This window comes from Hyperolius riggenbachi, chromosome 5, assembly GCF_040937935.1.
Source record: "Hyperolius riggenbachi isolate aHypRig1 chromosome 5, aHypRig1.pri, whole genome shotgun sequence".
NCBI classification, from domain to species: Eukaryota; Metazoa; Chordata; class Amphibia; order Anura; family Hyperoliidae; genus Hyperolius; species Hyperolius riggenbachi.
Window position 1 is genome coordinate 208,456,861 of NC_090650.1, and position 25,450 is coordinate 208,482,310.

General features: G+C 48.7%; 1 protein-coding gene across 3 annotated transcripts in view; it reads left to right on the forward strand.

The window, feature by feature from the left end:
- The window catches only part of GALNT12 (polypeptide N-acetylgalactosaminyltransferase 12), a 118,003-nt gene extending 96,244 nt beyond the window's left edge, over positions 1 to 21,759 (forward strand). For 2 of the 3 annotated variants that reach the window (XM_068236659.1, XM_068236661.1), the window contains one exon: positions 19,303 to 21,759. In XM_068236659.1, the coding sequence (XP_068092760.1) occupies positions 19,303 to 19,440 (138 nt within the window). In that variant the 3' untranslated portion in view covers positions 19,441 to 21,759. The remainder of the gene's footprint in view (positions 1 to 19,302) is intronic. The other variant, XM_068236660.1, reaches the window with a different exon arrangement.
- The last annotated feature ends 3,691 nt before the right edge of the window (positions 21,760 to 25,450 follow it).

Below are 25,450 nucleotides of genomic sequence, written 5' to 3' on the forward strand. Positions count from 1 at the left end.
GAGAAATTTCGTTTCAAGACTACTCCTCACGGTTTAGGGCCCCTAAAATGCCAGGACAGTATAGGAACCCCACAAATGACCCCATTTTAGAAAGAAGACACCCCAAGGTATTCCGTTAGTAGTACGGTGAGTTCATAGAAGATTTTATTTTTTGTCACAAGTTAGCGGAAAATGACACTTTGTGAAACAAAACAATAAAAATCAATTTCCGCTAACTTGTGACAAAAAATAAAATCTTCTATGAACTCACCGTACTACTAACAGAATACCTTGGGGTGTCTTCTTTCTAAAATAGAGTCATTTGTGGGGTTCCTATACTGTCCTGGCATTTTAGGGGCCCTAAACCGTGAGGAGTAGTCTTGAAACAAAAATGACCTGTGAAATCCTAAAGGTACTCATTGGACTTTGGGCCCCTTAGCGCAGTTAGGGTGCAAAAAAGGGCCACACATGTGGTATCGCCGTACTCGGGAGAAGTAGTACAATGTGTTTTGGGGTGTATTTTTACACATACCCATGCTGGGTGGGAGAAATAACTCTGTAAATGGACAATTGTGTGTAAAAAAAATCAAAAGATTGTCATTTACAGAGGTATTTCTCCCACCCAGCATGAGTATGTGTAAAAATACACCCCAAAACACAATATACTACTTCTCCCGAGTACGGCGATACTACATGTGTGGCACTTTTTTGCACCCTAACTGCGCTAAGGGGCCCAAAGTCCAATGAGTACCTTTAGGATTTCACAGGTCATTTTTGTTTCAAGACTACTCCTCACGGTTTAGGGCCCCTAAAATGCCAGGGCAGTATAGGAACCCCACTAATGACCCCATTTTAGAAAGAAGACACCCCAAGGTATTCCGTTAGGTGTATGGCGAGTTCATAGAAGATTTTATTTTTTGTCACAAGTTAGTAAAAAAATGACACTTTGTGAAAAAAAACAATAAAAATCAATTTCCGCTAACTTTTGACAAAAAATAAAATCTTCTATGAACTCGTCATACACCTAACAGAATACCTTGGGGTGTCTTTTTTTCTAAAATGGGGTCACTTGTGGGGTTCCTATACCGCCCTGGCATTTTACGGGCCAAAAACCGTGAGTAGTCTGGAAACCAAATGTCTCAAAATGACTGTTCAGGGGTATAAGCATCTGCAAATTTTGATGACAGGTGGTCTATGAGGGGGCAAATTTTGTGGAACCGGTCATAAGCAGGGTGGCTTTTTAGATGACAGGTTGTATTGGGCCTGATCTGATGGATAGGAGTGCTAGGGGGGTGACAGGAGGTGATTGATGGGTGTCTCAGGGGGTGGTTAGAGGGGAAAATAGATGCAATCAATGCACTGGGGAGGTGATCGGAAGGGGGTCTGAGGGGGATCTGAGGGTTTGGCAGAGCGATCAGGAGCCCACACGTGGCAAATTAGGGCCTGATCTGATGGGTAGGTGTGCTAGGGGGTGACAGGAGGTGATTGATGGGTGTCTCAAGGTGTGATTAGAGGGGGGAATAGATGCAAGCAATGCACTGGCGAGGTGATCAGGGCTGGGGTCTGAGGGCATTCTGAGGGTGTGGGCGGGTGATTGAGTGCCCTAGGGGCAGATAGGGGTCTAATCTGATAGGTAGCAGTGACAGGGGGTGATTGATGGGTAATTAGTGGGTGTTTAGGGTAGAGAACAGATGTAAACACTGCACTTGGGAGGTGATCGGACGTCGGATCTGCGGGCGATCTATTGGTGTGGGTGAATGATCAGATTGCCCGCAAGGGGCAGGTTAGGGGCTGATTGATGGGTGGCAGTGACAGCGGGTGATGGGTGGCAGTGACAGGGGGTGATTGATGGGTGGCAGTGACAGGGGGTGATTGATAGGTGATTGACAGGTAATCAGTGGGTTATTACAGGGGAGAACAGATGTAAATATTGCACTGGCGAATTGATAAGGGGGGGTCTGAGGGCAATCTGAGCGTGTAGGCGGGTGATTGGGTGCCCGCAAGGGGCAGATTAGGGTCTGATCTGATGGGTAACAGTGACAGGTGGTGATAGGGGGTGATTGCTGGGTGATTGATGGGTAATTATTGGGTGTTCAGAGGAGAGAATAGATGTAAACACTGCGCTTGGGTGGTGATCTGATGTCGGATCTGCGGGCGATCTATTGGTGTGGGTGGGTGATCAGTTTGCCCGCAAAAGGCAGGTTAGGGGCTGATTGATGGGTGGCAGTGACAGGGGGTGATTGATGGATGGCAGTGACAGGGGGTGATTGATAGGTGATTGACAGGTGATTGACAGGTGATCAGTGGGTTATTACAGGGAAGGACAGATGTAAATATTGCCCTGGCGAATTGATAAGAGGGGTCTGAGGGCAATCTGAGCGTGTAGGCGGGTGATTGCGTGCCCGCAAGGGGCAGATTAGGGTCTGATCTGATGGGTAACAGTGACAGGTGGTGATAGGGGGTGATTGATGGGTAATTAGTGGGTGTTTAGAGGAGAGAATAGATGTAAACACTGCGCTTGGGTGGTGATCTGATGTCGGATCTGCGGGCGATCTATTGGTGTGGGTGGGTGATCAGTTTGCCCGCAAGGGGCAGGTTAGGGGCTGATTGATGGGTGGCAGTGACAGGGGGTGATTGATGGATGGCAGTGACAGGGGGTGATTGATGGGTGATTGACAGGTGATCAGTGGGTTATTACAGGGAAGGACAGATGTAAATATTGCCCTGGCGAATTGATAAGGGGGGGTCTGAGGGCAATCTGAGCGTGTAGGCGGGTGATTGGGTGCCCGCAAGGGGCAGATTAGGATCTGATCTGATGGGTAACAGTGACAGGGGGTGATAGGGGGTGATTGATGGGTAATTAGTGGGTGTTTAGAGGAGAGAATAGATGTAAACACTGCGTTTGGGTGGTGATCTGATGTCGGATCTGCGGGCGATCTATTGGTGTGGGTGGGTGATCAGATTGCCCGCAAGGGGCAGGTTAGGGGCTGATTGATGGGTGGCAGTGACAGGGGGTGATTGACGGGTGATTGACAGGTGATTGACAGGTGATCAGGGGGGATAGATGCATACAGTACATGGGGGGAGAGGGGGTCGGGGGGGGGGGGGGGTCTGGGGAGAATCTGAGGGGTGGGGGGGGGTGATCAGGAGGGAGCAGGGGGCAGGGGGGGATAAAAAAAAAATAGCGTTGACAGATGGTGACAGGGAGTGATTGATGGGTGATTAGGGGGGTGATTGGGTGCAAACAGGGGTCTGGGGGGTGGGCAGGGGGGGTCTGATGGGTGCTGTGGGCGATCTGGGGCAGGGGGGGAGGGAAATCAGTGTGCTTGGTGCAGACTGGGGTGGCTGCAGCCTGCCCTGGTGGTCCCTCGGACACTGGGACCACCAGGGCAGGAGGCAGCCTGTATAATACACTTTGTAAACATTACAAAGTGTATTATACACTTTGTATGCGGCGATCGTCGGGTTAACATCCCGCCGGCGTTTCCGTATGGCCGGCGGGATGTTGCGGCGGGTGAGCGGCGGCAGGCGCCGGCGGAGGATCGCGTCACGGATGACGCGATCGCTCCGCCCATGCCCCTACAAGGACCGCCGCCATTTGTCTATACGGCGGTCCTTGCGGGGTCCACTCCCCGGCCGCCATTTGTCAATACGGCGGTCGGGAAGTGGTTAAATTTTTTTTTTTCAAAATAATGCAGCTATTTTTGAGCGTAAATAGCTGGTGGCGCATGGGCAGCAGCACCTTTTAATGTGTTTCCTGGCAGTGGTGACACAGACAGCAGGAAGAAATATAGCAGCAGCAGCAGGTGTAATAAGTGTGTGCCACTTCATGTCCCCCTCTCGCCGACAACAGGGGCCAGGAATTCGCCTTCCACCCAAGCCTTGTTCATTTTGAGAAACATCAGTCTGTCCACAGACTTGTGAGACAGACGAGATCGCTTCTCAGTGACGACTCCACCGGCTGCACTGAAGCAATGCTCTGACAGTACGCTGGAAGGGGGGGCAGGAGAGCACTTCCAGGGCGTACTGCGCAAGCTCGCTTCAGATCGGCAGGTGCTTGACCCAATACTCCATGGGATCAACAGGGGCAACGCTGTCAATCCCGCTGAAGGACCCCATGTAGTCAGCCACCATGCGGGTCAAGCGCTGTCTGTGACTGGAGAAGGATGCTGCTGCAGGCACCTCCTCTCTAGTCCCTGGCAGCTCTACACTCATGTAGAGCTCGTTGGTCAGAGACAGCAGGTCTGTGGTGCGCGTGCGCTTGCTGCTGGTGGATGCAGGCACCTGCTGCTGCCTCTGTGCTGGCTGGACAGTGGGGGTGGATGGCTGAGAGAAGGCTTCCTCCAAGCGCTCAACAAGGGACAGCTGCAAATCCCTCATTTGTTGTGCACGGTCTCCTCCTGCAGGCAGGAACTGGCTGAGCTTCCCCTTCAGACGTGGGTCCAGCATCATGCAGATCCAGATGTCCTCCCTCTGCTTCATCTGGATGACCCTTGGGTCCTTGCGCAGGCACCTCAGCATGTGCGCTGCCATTGGGAAGAGTCTGGCCACGTCTGCTGGCACATCATCGGCAGCCCCAGAGCCGACAGTGCTGTCCTCCTCATCCTCTGCCTCCTCCACCTCATCCTCTCTCCACCCCCGCACCACTCCAGCTGCCCTCTGCTGCTCCCCCTCATCAGCAGCAAGGTCAGGGACCTCCACCAACTCCAAGCCCTCCTCCTCAGAGGTGGCCTGTGAAGCTGCCTGCAGCTCCTGCTGGTCCAAGGCTGCCGCTCCCTCTTCTAGCAGTGCATACAGGGCCCTGTCCAGCACACACACCATGGGGACCCACTCGCACACCATTGCATGGTCCCTGCTTCCCATGTTGGTGGCCTGCAGGAAGGGTGTCAGCACTGAGCACACCTGCCGCATGTGCCCCCAGTCCTCCGTGGAGATGATGGACGGGAGGTTGGTGGCGGCACGCCCAGTTGCAGTGATGGCGGCAACTGTTGCTCGTGCAACGTACTGGCTGACAGCCTGCCTCTGTTCAACCAGACGCTCCAACATCGCCAGGGTGGAGCTCCAGCGAGTTGGAACATCGATCATGAGCCGGTGCTGTGGCAGGTGCAGCTCCTTCTGCACCTCTTCCAGGCTCGCTACGGCTGCAGGCGAGTGCCGGAAATGACGCACAACCTTCCTTGCCGCCTCAAGGAGTCGGTTCATCCCCTGGTAGGTCCGCAGGAACTTTTGAACTACCAGGTTCAGGACGTGCGCCAGGCAGGGGATGTGGGTCAGGTCTCCCCTGCTGATTGGAGCAAACAGGTTTGCCCCATTGTCGGACACCACCTCTCCGACTCTGAGGCCTCTGGGGGTCAGCCAATTCCTCTCCTGCTCTCGGAGTTTGGCCAGGACATGGTTCGCAGTCAGTTTGGTCTTCCCCAGGCTGACCAATTCCAGCAGCGCTTGGCAGTAGACTTGGTAACCGGTGTGCCTGACAGAAGTGGGGAGGGGACTAACCTCATTCCTCCCTCCCTCTCCATGGGGCCCCCCTCCAGTCCCCCCTGCAGAGTGGCATGTGTAGTTAAGAGGATCATACAACTTGAGAAACTGCGCAAAATGTAGTTCAATCCAAAATTCAGTATCAGATTTTATTGTATCAAAAAATTGCAAAATCTGGATAAAAACTTTTTGTTTGTCAAAAGAGAAAATAATCTTCCATGATCAAAAAAATCCATAAATCACAGATCACAGGATTTTTACAATAATGGCAGGAGATACAGTGTGCTTTATTTGAAAGGTTTTCAGGCTGCAGAGTGGCGCAGCCTTGTAAATAACTCCTGTCCTACTCCATGCAATGCATCCATCTGCTCCAGCAGCCGGCTCCTCTCTACTTCCTGCATGAAGTGTAATACACTCGTGATACAGAGATCGAGTGGCAAGAGAGGAACTGGCTGCCGGAGCAATGGATGAGTCACATGGAGCAGGACAGATGAGTAATTTACAAAATGCACCGCTGCGCCACTCTGCAGGTGGGACAGGAGGGGGGCCAAGGAGAAGGAGGGAGGAATGATGTTGGCCCCCTCACCACAGTGTCACCCACCTCCTCCCACCTAGGCAGTGGCATCTATACCTGGCTACCTATACTGGGGGCACCTATACCTGGCTACCTATACTGAGACACCTATACCTGGCTTTCTATACTGGGGGCACCTATTCTTGGCTACTTATACAGGAGGCACCTATACCTGGCTAGCTGTATTGGAGCACCTATACCTGGCTACCTATACTGGGGCCACCTATACCTGGCTACCTATACTGGGGTCACCTATACCTGGCTACCTATACTGGTACACCTATACCTGGCTTCCTATACTGGGGGCACCTATTCTTGGCTACTTATACTGGGGCTACCTATACCTGGCTTCTTATACTGGGGCCACCAATACCTAGATTCTTATACTGGGGCCACCAATACCTGGCTTCTTATACTGGGGCCACCTACACCTGGCTTCTTATATACGTGGCTTCCTATGCTGGGGACATCTATACCTAGCTACCTACCTACCTATACTGAGGGCATTTTTTTTGGGTCGCATCACAGCTGTAACGTGCAGTGCAAATTGTTGGGTGCTGAACGATCATTCGAAATTGGGAGGGGGTAAGGGTGGCATCCTAACAAGTTTTCTTCAAGCAACAAAAAAATCTACAACCTGCCCTGAGTGTATCATAGTTTTAACTATGGCTGGTGTGGTGATATATTGGGGTGCTGATGATGTTAGGAATACATAAACATATTCTATCATTTTTATGTCTGCTGTATATCTTTCAGAGGTGGATGTCAGCCAGTATGGCTTGAAGGTATTGGCAGCTAGCTTCATGGACTGTTAATGTGATTGTGTGTGGGTGTCAATAGACAGACAAAAGGGAACCTCGTTACCAGTCACCTTCAATAGGCAAGGAAGCGGCTCATTAGGCCACTAGCAGTCACTTTGATCTGCTGCCCCAGGTGTGATTGTCTGCCTACAGGCAATTACAGGCAAACTGCTACCTGTAACCAGAATGCAATCTTTTCATGTATGTGCTAAAATACACTTTAACCAAGGAAAAAATGTGGAGGAAGCCTTTTGATGTCTGGTAGGATATAATCTTACCTATTGAATTCTGCAACCTTCAAGAAGCTAAAACAGGAACCTGTGAGGAAGCGCGGAAGCACAGCCGCTCGCTCTCAGAGCGGGGCGGCTGCTTCCGCATCCAGCATGGCGGCGCCGCATGGAGGAGCCGCCGCACGCCGCGTGAGATGGTATACATCTGTATTCCCAGTGATACTGCAGATCACCGGTAATCAGATCCTCTCTGTGCTTCACTGATCGTTACAGAACGCCAGACCTTGCTGCGACCTCTGAGCGGAAGCTCAAGCTTTTACGGCAAGGCAAGGGTCCAGTCGAAGATTACGCGGCCGAATTTCGTAGGTGGTCAGTTACAGCCAGGTTTGTCACCTATGCCCTGCTGGATTACTTCCTGTCTGGGTTGTCGGATGAGGTCTCCGACCTAATGTTAAGTCTACCCGAGCCCAAAACAGTCGATGAGGCCATCTCATCGGCCATTCGAATCGACCGTATTCTACGCCATCAGAGACAGACTAGGGGCAGTCATCGTGTCAGGTTGACTTCTTACGCAGCGCTTCCTGCTGCACCCCTAGTAACTCCATCTCCCTCTGTCTCATCGTCTCCGGACTTGCCTCCACCTGAGCCGATGCAGATCGGTCGGTCTAAGTTAACCCAAGTGGAGAGAAGACGGAGAATGTCTGAACAGTTATGTTTGTACTGTGGTGAAGGGGGGCATAGGGTACGAGACTGTCCCATTAAGCCAAATAAGAATAAGACGGGAAACGCTACCGCCTAGGAGTTGTAAGGGGTGACACCCTAGGCGCTCAACTCACACCCCTAAAAGAAAAACGTTTGCTCCTCCCCTGTACGATTACATGGGGGGACAAATCTGTAGCCACGGAGGCCTTTATTGATTCAGGCTCCGCGGCTAATTTTATGAGTACCGAGTTTGCAGAGAAGTTGGGCATTCCCCTCACCCCAGTAAAACCACCCATCCAGGTTACTGCCGTGGACGACTCCCCGCTACAAAGGGACCGTCCGCTGTCTCAGACACCAGAGGTGGAAGTCATTACCAGGGTACTGCACAGGGAGAGTTTAAGTTTTTTTGTCTTACATATGACTACCTCCACAATTGTCCTAGGTATGCCCTGGCTGCAGCTTCATTCGCCACAAGTTAATTGGGCTACAGGACAATTAACCAGTTGGTCAGACTTCTGTTCCCAACAGTGTCTAGGGAAAGTGACATTAGGTCAGACCAAGGTTCATGTGGAGGGTGTTCCCGAGCAATACTCCGAATTCTCGGATGTATTCTGTCCCAAGGCTGCTGATAGGTTACCTCCTCATCGCCATTTCGATTGCCCCATCGATCTCCGTGCCGGCTGTATGCCTCCTAGGGGTCACCTGTATAATTTGTCGGGACCAGAAAAAGTGGCTATGCAGGAGTACATCCGTGACAATCTAGCCAAAGGGTTCATTCGCCCCTCCCGGTCACCTGCGGGGGCCGGTTTCTTTTTTGTTAAGAAAAAAGACGGAGGTCTTCGACCTTGCATCGATTACCGTGGCCTGAATAAAATCACGGTGAAGAATCGTTATCCGTTACCATTGATAGACGATTTATTTACGCAGGTCACAGACGCTAAGATCTTCTCGAAATTAGATCTGAGGGGTGCATACAACCTGATCCGCATCAGAAAGGGCGATGAATGGAAGACGGCCTTCAACACACCCGACGGGCATTACGAGTACTTAGTGATGCCCTTCGGGTTGTGCAATGCGCCAGCCGTCTTCCAGGTATTAATCAACGAGGTATTCAGGGAGGTGTTGGGTAGATTTGTGCTTGTATACCTTGACGATATACTAATCTACTCCAACAACCTCTCCGAGCACAAGGTCCACGTTAAATTTGTATCGGAAAAATTGAGACGAAATATGCTTTATGCCAAGGTGGAGAAGTGTATTTTTGAGGTGACCACTGTCACGTTCCTAGGGTATGTGATTTCCACTTCGGGCCTGTCAATGGATCCTGCCAAGGTCACAGCTGTCTTAGAATGGCCACAGCCAGTGGGGTTGAAAGCCCTGCAGAGATTTTTGGGTTTTGCGAACTACTATAGGAGGTTCATAAAGGGGTACTCCACGATAATTGCCCCCCTTACCAGTCTCACAAAAAAGGGGGCAGATACCAACCACTGGTCCCCTGAGGCTGTGGCAGCCTTTTCGCACCTGAAAAAATTGTTTTGCTCAGAGCCTATTTTGAGGCATGTAGACACGTCCTTTCCCTTTATTGTGAAAGTCGATGCCTCGGAGGTCGGGGTGGGGGCCGTGCTGTCTTAACGGACAGGGTTGCAGGGCAGATTACATCCATGCGCCTATTTTTCCCGTAGGTTTTCACCGGCAGAAAGAAACTACGATATAGGCAACCGGGTCTTCTGGCCATTAAATTAGCATTTGAAGAATGGTGCCATTGCTTAGAAGGGGCAGAACATACGATCACGGTTTACACTGATCATAAGAATTTGGAATACATCGAGGGGGCTAAGAGACTAAGCCCCCGTCAGGCCCGTTGGTCTTTAATTTTTACGAGGTTCAGATTTATAATCGCGTACACTCCAGGCAGCAAAAACATCAAGGCAGATGCCCTGTCCAGATGTTTTGAACAAGAGACAGCACAGCCCCCCGCTCCTGAGTCCATCATCCCGCAGAGGTTAGTGTTAGCAGCCACAGAGACCTGGGAAGATTGGGCAAAGGTTCTGGGTCCCTTTCAGCAGGATGTCCCTGAGGGAAAACCTGAGGGGGTTTTGTTTATCCCACTGCCATTTCGCCTACAGGTTCTACAAATGTTCCACGCCCATAAGAATGCTGGTCACCCTGGAGCTTCCAGAACGCAGGATCTGATTGCCAGGTGTGCTTGGTGGCCTTCTATGGCAACAGACTGCAAGGAATACGTCAGGGAATGTGCGGTATGTGCTAAGAGTAAACCCTCCCGGCTGGCACCTGTGGGAAGGTTACAGCCTTTGCCCACCCCGAGTGAGCCATGGACCCACCTGTCCATGGATTTTGTGGGGGAATTGCCCAGATCTGAAGGCATGTCGGTCATTTGGGTGGTAGTCGACCGCTTTAGCAAAATGGCCCATTTTGTGCCCCTGAAAGGACTCCCCTCGGCTCAGGAATTGGCCGAATTGTTCATCATTCACGTCTTCCGGCTGCATGGCATTCCGGAAAACATCGTGTCAGATAGGGGAGTCCAATTTGTGTCTGGATTTTGGAGGGCATTTTGTCACCAAATGGGCATGGAGCTGTCATTTTCGTCAGGCTACCACCCACAGACCAATGGGCAAACGGAGAGGGTCAACCAGTCTTTGGAGCAATTTTTGAGATGTTATGTTGCGGAGGCGCAGAACGATTGGGTCAAGTTTTTGCCTTTCGCGGAGTTCGCACACAATAACTTGAAAAGTTCCTCCGCGGGGTACTCTCCGTTTCAGATAGTAACCAGGAGGTTGCCTAAATTCTCCCCATTACCAGTGGCCTCCACTCTGTTTCCAGCACTGGAGGATTGGCAGAGGTCACTTAGGGACAATTGGGGAATTGTTAAAGAGAATTTGCAGAAAGCGTTTCAAAGTCAGAAGGGTCAAGCGGACAAGAAGCGTTCCTTGGAATGGAAGTTTCAGCCAGGGGATTTAGTCTGGGTGTCCACACGTCACTTGACCCTGAAGCAGCCATCTGCCAAACTGGGCCCCAGGTTTGTGGGGCCATTTTCTGTGACTAGGAAAATCAACAACGTAACTTATGCCATTGATCTTCCTGCCAGTATGCGGGGTGTAAGAACTTTTCATGTATCCCTGCTGAAACCTGCAGTCCATGTGGGTTCCACTCCCCCTCCTCCTGTGTTGGTGGATGACCAACCCGAGTATGAAATGGAGAAAATATTAGACTCGCGCATTGTACAGAACTCAGTACAATATCTGGTGCATTGGAAGGGGTATGGCATTGAGAGACAATGGGTACCTGAGAACCGCATGCATGCGGACGAATCAAGGAAGGAGTCTCACACCTTACATCCCGAGAAACCTGGTAGGAGTTGTCCGGAGTCCACTCCTCGGGGGGGGGGGGGGGGGGGGGGGGGGTAGGGGTACTGTGAGGAAGCGCATGGAGGAGCCGCCGCGTGAGCAGCGGTGAACGCGGAAAGGCCGCTGCGTGCAGTGCGGCGGTGGACGCCAGGGACAGTGCTGGTGTGGCTGGGACTCATAGTCCACCAGCGTTCGTCGTGACGCGCGCGCACTGAGGCAGAAGATATGATGGCCAGAAGTGAGTCAGCTGACCAGGCTGGTCAGCTGACTCTGGCTCCACTCCTCATTGGTCCAGCACTTAGGGAGGTGCTGGAGAGATACCTGTGTATATATACTGCTGGCTGTTCAGTTGCTGGTTGTCTGGCGTTGCGAACACATACGTGGGAGCACTCAGACCTGTAGTCAGATCCTTAAGTGTGCCGGGACCAGCTGGAGCTGTAATCCTACACTTAGCTAGATTCTGTTGATAGCTAAAGTACTAGTTTGATTGTGATTATCTGTTATGAACCTTTGCCTGCCTGACTATCCTCCTGAACTCTGATCTTGTACCTTGCCATTCTGATACTCTGTTGCCGTACCCCGGCTCGTCCTTAGACTCTGTTTCTGCCTCTTGATTTTGTACCTCGATATTTCTGATACCCTGTTGCCGAACCCTGCCTGTACTTTAGACTCCGCCTTTGCCTTCTGATTCTGTACTTTGTCTGTCCGTGTGGTTACGACCTGATCTGCCCGACCTGGAGAACCGACCTTACTGTTAGAGGCGGTTCCCAGTCCTGATAGTGACACTTCCTCTTGAGTGTCACTCTCGTTCTGTCGATTCCTACTCTCAGCCTGACTCCTCCCTCCGGGAGAGTCCAGAAGGAATTGTACAGTACTCCTTACTGCTCTGAGGCCAGTCCTCTCATTATTACTGTTTGCACCATAACACTCTACCCAGGTGTCCAGAGGTTAGCTGGTATATCGGATTATCGGTGATACTGCAGATCATTTATAATCTGGTATACATCTGTATTCCCAGTGATAATGCAGATCACCGGTAATCAGATCCTCTCTGTGCTTCACCGATCGTTACAGAACCCTTTGAAGCTTGCATATCACAGGAAAGATTATGACAAGCGGTCGGTGATGTCACAAACGGGGAAACTGCATTAGTTCCTGGGGGCTGGACATTGAATGCCCCAGGGGACATTTTAGAGTATAAAAAGCAGAGGCAGATACCTAGTAAGTATCTTCTCTTGGAGATAGCGCATAGCTAGAGATGATCTGGTCGAACAAGCGGCGTGCTCCCGCCGACAACGTTTAGACCTTCAAGTTGGTAACGTTTTTAATCCCCATTTTTATTTTTACGCAAATATCCGTGTGTGTATTTTTGTAACGTTTATCTTGTAACTTTTTTACTTTGTTTTTTGTACATCTTCTGTATATATTATTTTCTGCATTGTTCTATGTTTTTATGGAATATTAAATCGTTATTTAATAAGCTTGACTTCTGCGGTACTGAACTAACACTCATAGCCTAGAGGAGACTGCAGTGTAGCTGTGTATAAGTCCGTGCCTAATTGTATGTTTGAGCAACACTACCATATGAAATTGTAATTGCATTGTGTGTATGGGGCACTTCTGCGCTCGACAGCCGAGTGGGAAGTCTAACAGTATCGTTCGGAACGACTGTTAGTGGTTTTGCTGCACGACAGTGTAACTTGCATTACCAATCATTGTCTGATTGTGCTGTGTTACTGTACAACTGTACTGTGTGTGTGGGTGCATGGCGTTCTCGTATTCGGCCTAAGCGCAAAGCTGACCCAAATACGAAAACGCAGATTGCGTGTTTAGCCCTCGACAGCTGAGGGGACGTGTCTAGCAACGCTAGTAGTGGCAGTGGGAAGTGTTTGAGGGGTTCCAGCCTTGTTTGTAGCTTAAATAAGGCTGTTCCCCGCTTAATCTGGTCAAACCCGCAGTCGGGAACCGTATACGCAGGCGTGCCGCGGGCCGGTTCCTGACATAATTGGCTGGCAGTGGAGGGATCGTTTAGTACATTAGTACATTAGTACGCAGTTTAGCTCGCTATTCTGAGTACTAAAGGCTGGAAGCTTGCTAGAAGCAACTAGCCTACAGAAGTCTACTCAGTGCAGAATCTATATACGTTTTTTTTTTTGTTCAAAGATACACACTTGGTATTTTGCTTTCCCTTCCCCCCCCCCCCCCCTTTTTTCTTTTTATTTTTTGCAACACGATGGCTCAGAAAGCATCCAGCTATGCAAGGCAAAGCAAAGAGATACTACTCAACCTGTGTGAGCACAAAGGCATCGAGACGGTGAGCGGCCAGACTAAGGAGCAGTTAGTTCGTGCCCTCGAGGAGTATGATGAGGCAGAGCAAGCCCGTGCTTCAACGTCAAAGGATGCAGCTCACGACACGCCAGAGGAGGAATCGCTCCCGCCACAGGATGCGAGTGGAGACGATGTCCTGGATGATCCACCGAACACGGAGATGACATCTCTGGAAGCTGATCTACAGCTACTGAACTCGGCTGATCCTGAACAACGCCTAAAGCTGATCCTACTGCACCGACAGGCAGAGAAGGAACAAGCGGCACAGCGACTCCAGGCCGAGAGGGAACAAGCTGCCCAGCGACTCCAGGCCGAGAGGGACAGACTCCAGGCCGAGAGGGAACAAGCTGCACAGCGACACCAGGCCGAGAGGGAAAGTGCTGAACGGCGACACCAGCTGGAGCTGGCTAAACTTCAGCAGCAGAACCGGTCTGCTGGACCCGCAGAACACGAAGGTGAGCGAGTCCACAGAATCCCCCTCGATAAGTTCCTCGCAATGGACAAGGACTCCGACATAGACACTTTCCTACAGGGGTTTGAAAGGACTTGTCGGCAGTATGGGGTGCCCCGTGAGCAGTGGGCAAGATACCTCACACCAGGGCTGAGAGGCAAGGCCCTGGAGGCGTTTGTGAGTCTCCCCCAGGAGGAAGAAACAGACTTTGAGGCGATTAAGAAAGCCATCATTGCGCGATACCACCTCACGCCAGAGGTGTATCGAAAACGTTTCAGGACAGTGCAGCAAGGTCCTAATGACAGTTACCTGGATCATGCTTGCAACCTGCGCACTGCCTTCCAGCAGTGGTTAAAAGGACTGTCAGTCAAAACCTTGGATGCCCTGCAGGAGCTGATGATAAAAGACCAGTTCCTACACACCTGTCCTGTTGAGGTCCGGCTGTTTGTGCTGGATCGAGAACCAAAGACAGTGGATGAGGCTGCGGAAATGGCCGATTCCTACACCGCCCATAGAGCACCTGAGTCCTGGAGGACTACTACGCCCAGCTGGAGGGGAGAACAGAGTGCTAAACCTGTGTCACCCAGCATCCAGAGGAGGCAAGCACCGCTGTCTCCTGGATTCAGGCAACCAACCACTGACACTCGGAAATGCTTTGTATGTGACAGGGTGGGTCATATCAGCACGAATTGCCCAGAGAGGAAGAGGGAGGCCCCAAAATCCAGTGAGGCCTCAAACCCCAGTGAAGTCCCAACTGCTTTGTGTGCTACCAGAAATGCCACTGGCTATGCAGAGAATCTGCAGCGTGTCACGGTTGGGGGTACAGTTGCCACTGGGCTGAGAGACACTGGAGCAGAAGTGACTCTCATACATCCCCAGCTTGTGAACCCAGAGCAGTACATACCTGGGAAAATGATTGCTGTCAGAGGAATTGGGGGTATCACCCCAGCAATACCCACCGCCTTGGTCCACCTGGATTGGAGGGCCGGCAGCGGACTGAAAGAAGTTGGGGTAACTGACAAAATCCCCACCAACGTTTTGCTGGGTACTGACCTGGGACGGTTAGTGGCCCGGTATGAGCCTACTCCAAACCCTGTGGAGCCCGCCTCCCCAGCAGAAGTTCAGGACTCTTGCAAGGTACTGTGTGATAATGCTGGGCAAGTGGGGAGTGCTGGCGAGGCCCCAGGGGCTACGGACTGTATACTAGGAGCCAGCCCTAGTGATTCTCCAGTGCCTAGGCCTGGAGTGGGACATGTTGATCCGGAGAACGCAGAAACTGATGATGTCCTTTATGACGCACGGACTATCGAGGCGATCGATGCAAGGACTGTTGATGCTACTTGTGAAGTGTTAGGTAGCACTGGGTATAATGCAGCAGATAATGTTGATGTGGAATGTAATGTTCTAAATGTCCATATGTGTAAGATGAATAATACAGATGTCATATGTGTTGTGCTACATAATGCTGTGTGTCAGGTGGACACTCCGTCGGCTGCAGGAGTAACCAGCCGGGCTCGCTGGGCTGCAGCAGATGGATTGCCCACTGAAGGGGCAGACGGCACCAGGCCAGGTCTTTCCCCTTCAGAGGTTTTTAAGACCAAAGATGATGCGGTTTATGATATGTGTAATGTGGGCGCTCCCTCAGATGCCGTGGTAACCCGCAGCGCTAGCGGGTCTACAGCACAGGGACTGTCCACCGAAGTGGCAAATGTTGCTGGGTCAGCCACATCCAATTCGGAACCTGGCCCTGAGGGCCCAGGAGCCTCTCCGTCTGCAGCCTTCCTGGAATGCGTGACAGGCAGCACTGAGCTCTCTGGGGCTGTTCGATTTGACAGCAGCCTGGAACAGCTCAGGGGTCTGGCCAGCAGGTCACCAGCTGGGAGGGGCGGGCTGAGAGGGTCCCGGGAAGTTATTCCCTCTGAGCTGTCCGAAGTGGAGGAGGCAGACCGGCAGATAATCGTTCCCCAAAGGGACAGAGAAATAGCTCCTGCCACTATAGAGAAAGTGCGTGTAGCGACGGTTGGAACCCTTCCCCAGCTGCAGCACTGTCTCTATGGTCGCGAATTCACGGTTGTCACTGACTCGCATTCCCCTGGTTGGTTATGTCAGGTTGCCAAGGGCAACGACACATTGCAGCAACCTGACCTAGCTTTCCATTCGTATAGCTTGGAGCTAACTGACAGGTGGGGAACCCTCCTGAGGATGCTAAAGGGTTACCCCACCCGGCCAGGCCGTCAATGTAGGCTTTGGCAGGATGATTCGTTAGAATCACCTGGCAGCGCCATCTGGAAGGGGAGCAATCATGGGAATGCTGATGGGCTGTCCCGTCAAGCAGAACCAACAATGTAGGTGCTGGCAGGATAATCTGGGAAGATCATCTGCCTTGCCCCATTCTAAAGAGGGGAGGTGTGGTGATATATTGGGGTGCTGATGATGTTAGGAATACATAAACATATTCTATCATTTTTATGTCTGCTGTATATCTTTCAGAGGTGGATGTCAGCCAGTATGGCTTGAAGGTATTGGCAGCTAGCTTCATGGACTGTTAATGTGATTGTGTGTGGGTGTCAATAGACAGACAAAAGGGAACCTCGTTACCAGTCACCTTCAATAGGCAAGGAAGGGGCTCATTAGGCCACTAGCAGTCACTTTGATCTGCTGCCCCAAGTGTGATTGTCTGCGTCTGCCTACAGGCAATTACAGGCAAACTGCTACCTGTAACCAGAATGCAATCTTTTCATGTATGTGCTAAAATACACTTTAACCAAGGAAATAATGTGGAGGAAGCCTTTTGATGTCTGGTAGGATACAATCTTACCTATTGAATTCTGCAACCTTCAAGAAGCTAAAACAGGAACCCTTTGAAGCTTGCATATCACAGGAAAGATTATGACAAGCGGTCGGTGATGTCACAAACGGGGAAACTGATTAGTTCCTGGGGGCTGGACATTAAATGCCCCAGGGGACATTTCAGAGTATAAAAAGCAGAGGCAGATACCTAGTAAGTATCTTCTCTTGGAGATAGCGCATAGCTAGAGATGATCTCGACTTCTGGTCGAACAAGCGGCGTGCTCCCGCCGACAACGTTTAGACCTTCAAGTTGGTAACGTTTTTAATCCCCATTTTTATTTTTACGCAAATATCCGTGTGTGTATTTTTGTAACGTTTATCTTGTAACTTTTTTACTTTGTTTTTTGTACATCTTCTGTATATATTATTTTCTGCATTGTTCTATGTTTTTATGGAATATTAAATCGTTATTTAATAAGCTTGACTTCTGTGGTGCTAAACTAACACTCATAGCCTAGAGGAGACTGCGACAGTGTAACTTGCATTACCAATCATTGTCTGATTGTGCTGTGTTACTGTACAACTGTACTGTGTGTGTGGGTGCGTGGCGTTCTCGTATTCGGCCTAAGCGCAAAGCTGACCCAAATACGAAAACGCAGATTGCGTGTTTAGCCCTCGACAGCTGAGGGGACGTGTCTAGCAACGCTAGTGGTGGCAGTGGGAAGTGTTTGAGGGGTTCCAGCCTTGTTTGTAGCTTAAATAAGGCTGTTCCCCGCTTAATCTGGTCAAACCCGCAGTCGGGAACCGTATACGCAGGCGTGCCGCGGGCCGGTTCCTGACAGCTGGTCCTGGACCGGTTAAGCAAAGGGTTTGGTTACAGTACCCAATTACATTTTGGCTTGGTCCACACCAGAGTTGGATCTTCACCAGCCAGCTGGTTACAGACTTGATTGCTGACTATTGTTCAGAGGTATGTGTCTAATTAATTTTACACCTTAACTAAAAATTTTGCAAAGTATGGATACAGAAAAATGTTAGCAGTATTAACAGTAGCTATGGAAAGCATCAACCGGCACCGTCAAGTATTATGCTCTTTAACCACTTGAGGACCCACCCTTTACCCCCCCTTAAGGACCAGCGCTGGTTTGATTGATCTGTGCTGGGTGGGCTCTGCAGCCCCCAGCACAGATCAGGGTGCAGGCAGGGAGATCAGATTGGCCCCCTTTTTTCCCCCCTATGGGGATGATGTGCTGGGGGGGTCTGATCTCTCCTGCCTGCTGTGGGTGGCGGGGGGGGGGCACCTCAAAGCCCCCCTCCGCGGCGAAATCCTCCCCCTCCCTCTCCTACCTGGCCCCCCCTGGTAAGCCGGGCTGCACAGGACGCTATCCGTCCTGTGCAGCCAGTGACAGGCTGTCTCCTGTCACATGGCGGCGATCCCCGGCCGCTGATTGGCCGGGGATCGCCGATCTGCCTTACGGCGCTGCTGCGTAGCAGCGCCGTACAAATGTAAACAAAGCGGATTATTTCCGCTTGTGTTTACATCTAGCCTGCGAGCCGCCATCGGCGGCCCGCAGGCTATTCACGGAGCCCCCCGCCGTGATTTGACAGGAAGCAGCCGCTCGTACGAGCGGCTGCTTCCTGATTAATTAGGCTGCAGCTGGCGACGCAGTACTGCGTCGCTGGTCCTGCAGCTGCCACTTTGCCGACGCACGTTATGAGTGTGCGGTCGGCAAGTGGTTAAGATAGTTTTATTGTAGTTCTGTCATCATTACAGCAATAACAACGGTCAGACCTGTCATTTAACTTGATAAAGGAGCACTAGTTCCGAAACGTCGTTATTGCTGTAATGATGACAGAACTACAATAAACTATCTTAAAGAGCATAATACTTGACGGTGCCGGTTGATCCTTTCCATAGCTACAGGAGTGGTGTTCCCGCAACCTAGGCACGCCGCTGGTTTACTGGACAGTTGTGCTTATCTACAACTCTTATAATAGTATTAACAGTAGTTAAGGGTACAGGGCAAAAGATACTATGGGCTTGATTCACAAAACAGTGCTAACTGTTAGCACGACTGTTGGCGCGGCTTTTTGTGCAGAAAAACGGGTTTATCGCGAAAAACCAGTTATCGCGTGCAGAAATTTGCTTTCATCATTAACGCAAATTTTTCATGTGTTAACGGTCACGCGATAACGCAAATTTATTGCGCGAACGCAACCTTTAACGTGTGGAAAAAGTCTCATTAATTTTTGCGCGCGAGTTAGCACCGTTTTGGGAATCAAGCCCTATATCTGCTACTGTGAAGAAAAAACAATCCCACAGCACCTACCTGTTAAACTGTACACATTCCATAAACCATTTGTATTCTGTGACCTATTATTGTAAATCCCAGATAATGTATTGCTAAAAAATTGATGAATGTTTCTGTACAGTTGGCTTGTGTAGAGCTAAAGCTATCTGGTAGATCTGCACTGACAACACGGAACAGTAAAATGTAATAATTACTATGTAGGACATACACACTTGCCATACACTGTGAGATTTATTTATGTGCTTAGTTTTTAGTTATCTTTATTAGGTTTAAATTGTCTGTTTCCCTTACAGGATGGTTCTCTGCTACATCAACAGACCCAAAAGTGTGTTCAAGCGGACCGAAACGCCCAGACAGGAAATCCTGAGCCCGTCTTAAAACCATGTTCAGATATTGAGGTACAGAGATGGTTCTTCCAGGAGAGAAGCTGAAGACATTGTAGACCAATGCTGCTGTTATTGACTTTTTATAGGTAAATTTGTTCTGGGAAAACAGTAGAACTGCTGGGAAGCCATCTGGGAGATTTAATGGCAGCTATCTGATGTCACTGGCACTTTTTTGTCTCAGATCTATGCAATAATTACTCTGTCAGGATGTTTGTAGCTGTAGAAAGTGTATATCACAGTGATGCATTGTACTGTGTTGGATAATATCACATTACAAACGTGATTATATTGTAATGGTACATCACTCATCGGTGATGACAAGGTGATGGTGATATGCTGAAAAACTTCCATGGTTTTCAAGTCAAAATACACACATTCGATTTGAAGGGTGATGAACCTCTCTAATGAAGACATTCTGAACCTACAACTACTTCTTCATGCATATAAAATGTGAAGATAATTCTTAGGTGTTCTGGGAACTTGATAATTACTGGTTTTATTCCCACCATTTGTTGAAGTACATAGGTTTATGTATACGTACTGTTTGTGTGGGTGTATGAGATTTTGCTTCTTCTTCACTGGAGTCTCAAGGTGCATAGACACAAAGCAAATGTTTTGTTAATAACCTATATTTTCAGTTAGATTTGTACTGTATAGACTGTTGCCTAGATGGTTGTAAAACGTTACGGTTGTTTCAAAAGATGTATCATCTAAATAGCTAAGGGGCATTCTTTTAATAGACTGATAAAAATATATTAAACATGTACTCTAAAGTGTACCGAGGCATAAAAAAAGTTATTACTTGCCTAAAAAGAGGGAAGCCACAGGATCCTATTTAGGATTCCCATGCCGTCTCCTGTTGCTGAGTTTGGACCTCTTGAAGAGTGCTGACAAGGCTTGTTGGTAATCACATCAGGGGACAACGCTCCTTTTCAGATGCAAGCGTGGCCACACCTGCACAGTTAGCCGGACTGGCTTATGTGCGTGCAGCTCTAAGTTACTGTGCAAGTGCGGCCAAACTTGTGGCAGAAGAGGAGCATGACAATAAAGATGCAGAATTATTTATCTGCTGAAGAGGAGCATGGCCTCAGTATTAAGGAGGGTCCCAGCGAGCAGCGGGGGACCAGAGAGTAGCGTGGGAAGCCTTTGGCTTCCCTCTCCTTAGGTATTTACTTTTTAAACTTATTTACTCCTCAGGTTCTCTTTAACCACTTGATGACCACAGTGGTAAACCCCCCTAAAGACCAGGCTGATTATTACTAAAAGGGCCACTGCAGCTTTAAGGCCAAGCTGCAGGGCCGCACAACACAGTACACAAGTGATCCCCCCCCCACCAACAGAGCTCTCTGTTGGTGGGGTCTGATCGCTCCCCAGTTGTTTGTTTGTTTTTTAATCAATATTTATGTTCGGTTTTTTTTTAATATTTTTTTTTAATTCTTTTCTTTCCAGCAAACCCCTTCCTCCCCCCAGCCGGCAATCATGCGATCGGCTGTCATAGGCTTCTGCCTATGAGAGCCGATCACTCTCTTGTCCCCCAGGGGGACAGCCGTGTCACACGGCTGTCCCCAGTGCATCGCTGCTGCTGATCGTAGCGCTGCACTATGTAAATAGACGGCAATAGCCGCTCGGAGACTGAAAAGGGGGTGGAGCTCCGCCCCCCGAGAAGGAGATGCACGCGCATCTTGCACGCGATCTCCTTCAGTAGTCGGCTCCAGGACGTGACGCCAATTGGCGTTAGGCGGTCCTGGGGCTGCCGCTGCGGCCACGCCCAGTGGCGTGGAGCGGTCTTTGAGTAGTTAAAGCCAAAACCTTTCCAGGTTACCTAAGCAACATTTCAGTCAAATTCGTGTAAGGAACATAGCACTCTTAAATACTCCAAGTAGACCTCAGTCAAGGCCCCAGGACTGCACTCACTGTATCCAGTGCCTGTTCTCTAATGAAGCAAGATGAAACATTTGCATCAGGCGGAAGAAGAGATTACAGGGGCAGCATGTTTGTACTGTGTTTACACTAACATCATGTAGTCAGAATAGGAGGAGAAGTGCGAGGAGAGCGAGGTGAAGAGGTCCTCATTAGGGAAAAGCAACTTGTTGTGCTGTGTGAGGAGTCTGACAGTGAGGGAGGAGGGGGGGAGGCAAGAGAGTAGCAGTGTTTCATTTGACTTGCACAGCAGAAGAGAGGAGGTGGCACTGCTGTCCTGACTAAGGAGGAATGGAGTGACTGAGGGTGAGCAGTTTGTTTGTGACAGACTCACAGCCAGCCCGTGTGCTATTGTGTTGAGCTTTAGCATGTCATGTGAGAACATTAAACGAAGCAGAGTAAATTGTTGGGTGCTGTGCGATCATTCCAAACCGGGGGGGGGGGGGGGGGGGGGCGCTTCACATCCTCACATGTTTGCCTCAAGCAGCAAAAAGTCTAGAACCGGCCCTGACTGTATCCTACAATTCTGTCACATTGTGCCTGTGTATTCCCCTTATTGTGTGATTTCCAGATACCAGCAGGGCAGTCCTCATTCTCTATCACGTCCCAGACCTCGGGATACTTTGTCCTTCCTTCTTCACTAGATTATGTCTTAAAAGTGTGGCTTATTTTGCAAACACAGCCTCAGGAAAAGATGGTAATGTACATAGCAGAACACTGTGAAAACTCAGAGATTCAGAAGTTCTCTGTAGTTAATGACTTATGAGGCATTGTGAACCCTATTACAAAGACTAAAGGTGGCCATACATGGTACAATTTTTCTTTTTTTTTGATTAGATAATTTAGTTCGATTATTCTGTTAGATCAAATATAAAGATTTTTCCAGCATGTCCGATCAGATTTTTCTAAAAAAAAATACGTGATAATCATTCGAATTTCTTGATCGAAAAAACAAATATTTTCAACTTTCATTCGATTCGATCATTTAGATCGAATAAACGGGAAAATCGAACGTTTTTATTGTATCGCGTATGGGCACCATAAAGTCTTCTGTGAGGGTCCTATTTGTAAATTGGTGATAATTGCCATTTTATGATATCAATCCCATTCCCTGCATATCATAGTAATGTTTCTTACTATTATCATTCAGCATAATTAAGCTATTTCAGCTCCTTTATGAATATCAAGGAACAGAAAGAGGGACATAATCACTTTATTTCTTGTGTGCTGTTTTTTTTTTCTTAACAGGCCTCTTATGTGCTTTAAATAATTATGTCTTATATGGCTGATCCCTGGTAGGCTTCTCCTATGGCTATCACAATGATCCTATACAATAAAATGCAAGTGTCCCTGCATCATCAGCTGAATGGCTGTGTGTCCCTGGCTTTTTGTACTGAGCATGTGCGCAGCCAAGGCAGTTAGGACACAGAGCCGGACCTGACAGTTTGCTTGTGTGGTTCACAGAGGTTCTCATTGCATTGTGGGAAATAACAGCTTTTTCCAACTGCCAAGCAAGCAGCTCCCTGTGTGCAAATACTTCAGACAGTGGTGGGGAACTAACAAGCGGGACGCGTATGTGCGTGCATTGCGTGGGGTAGCGGCTGTGACCCAGCGCCAGTTTTTTAACGGGCAGGCCTTTTTACTAGTTGTCAATAATGCGCTTTGAGTCCTATGGGAGAAAAGCACTTTACAAATGTTATTGTATTATTATTATTATTATAATTTCAATCTGGGATTAGCCCATTCTTGTGCACAGTTTCTGTTTTTGTTTCCCAATCAAAATTCAAATGTATAGTTCAAGTCTTTCTAAAGGGTTTGTCCTTTTTCCTGCTGCCCACGGAACAAATGCTATGAAGGGCTTTCCACCCTCAAACTCCCCCTCGTTGTACTTATTGGGACAACTGGAGATCCAACAAAGATGTGATGCAAAGGGTTCTGGGTGAGTCTCCATCCTGTACTGAAGAAAGAACACTGCATCATTGCAGCAGACCAGACACCCCAATCACTTCTTGGAGAGTGTGTCTGGCTTGCCCAATTCGCCCTCTTCCTTTTCAAATATCAGTAGGAGACGTGTAGCAGTTACAACCACTCCACCCCTAGTGGTATGTGTGGTGACGCTCGGCATGTGTTGTCCTGCATGCAGTGCAGTAATTTATGGGAGTATTAGAAGTCTGAGCAGCAGCGATCAGAGCTAAGGTAGATTGAAATGGTTTGAGGCTTGTGGCGATCTGGACAGTGGAATCATGTGATCCCAAAGTTGAGCGCTCCAGCAGTTGAGTGTAGGGGTCAGGTTTGAGGTATAGGGTACAGTGTTCAGTTAGGGAAGAGGGTTAGTTAAAAAGAAAAATGTGTGCAATAGGACTTTAAAGAGACTCCGTAACAAAAATTGCATCCTGTTTTTTATCATCCTACATGTTCCAAAAGCTATTCTAATGTGTTCTGGCTAACTGCAGCACTTTCTACTATGACAGTCTCTGTAATAAATCAATGTATCTTTCCCCTGTCAGACTTGTCGGCCTGTGTCTGGAAGGCTGCCAAGTTCTTCAGTGTTGTGGTTCTGCTATGAACTCACCCTTTCTGGCCCCTTTATGCACACTGCCTGTGTGTTATTTAGATAAGAGAGAAGAGAGAAGCTGCTCTAATCAGCTGGATAAATCGTCCTCTGAGCTGGCTGGGCTTTCAAATACTGAGGAATTACAAACAAGGGCAAAGCTGTTTGCAGGAAGAAAAGAGCAGCCTGAAACTTCAGTGCATGGGGGAAAGAAACACACAAATGATCTCTCTCAAAAGGAATGCTGTATACAGCCTGCTTATGTATGGATGTATTTTCTATGTGTGGACATACTGTACATCAACCTACTTCCTGTTTTGGTGGCCATTTTGTTTGTTTACAAACAAACTTTTTAAAACTGTTTTTAACCACTTTTAATGCGGCGAGGAGCGGCGAAATTGTGACAGAGGGTAATAGGAGATGTCCCCTAACACACTGGTATGTTTACTTTTGAGCGATTTTAACAATACAGATTCTCTTTAAGCAGCTGTTTCACCCCAGGAAGGTCTATATAACTTAAAGTTGTAATGCTTGGTATGGACACAGCAGTGTGCGCAGCAGCTGAGTCCATGCTGTGCAAAGCACAAACCACAGCAAGTTGCCGTCCACCCACCGGGTTGAAAGAGAGGGGAGAGGGCACGCATACACAGGGGCTCTGTGGCTCTTAAAAAATAATTGGGGGATTAATGGCTAATAATAATAGGATTCATGGCTATTCTTAACACTGTCCATGAAATGAAAATAACCATGATCCAACATGTTGAGCTAGATGAACTGCTGTCATACATGCATCTCCTTTAGATTGCACATAAGCAACTGATAAATCATGTAAAAAAATGTATAACCTTAGGAAGCTCAGCAGGTGTTAGAAAGTGCCTGCATTCATACACAATTCAGTTACACCCACAATCTTTCCTGCCTCACTGTCATCCTGAGTCATGTTGTCTTTGTTCAATTGAAGCTCCTCCCTCATCCAGCTAATACTGATTAATAACATTATTCAATGACTTGATATGTTAATTGGAATCAGCATCAAAGCTTATACAGTGGGATGCGAAAGTTTGGGCAACGTTGTTAATGTTCATGATTTTCCTGTATAAATCATTGGTTGTTACGATAAAAGAGTCAGTTAAATATATCATATAGGAGGCACACACACACAGTGATATTTTAGAAGTGAAATGAAGTTTATTGGATTTACAGAAAGTGTGCAATAATTGTTTAAACAAAATTAGGCAGGTGCATACATTTGGGCACTGTTATTTTATTGATTCCAAAACCTTTAGAACTAATTATTGGAACTCACATTGGCTTGGTAAACTCAGTGACCCGACCTACATTCACAGGTGAATACAATTATAAGAAAGAGTAAGGGGGTCAATTGTAAGTTTCCCTCCTTTTAAATTTCTCTGAAGAGTAGCAACATGGGGGTCTCAAAACAACTCTCAAATTACCTGAAGTCAGATTGTTCACCATCATGGTTTAGGGGAAGGATACAGAAAGCTGTCTCAGAGATTTAAGCTATCTGTTTCCACAGTTAGGAACATATTGAGGAAATGGAAGACCACAGGCTCAGTTCAAGTT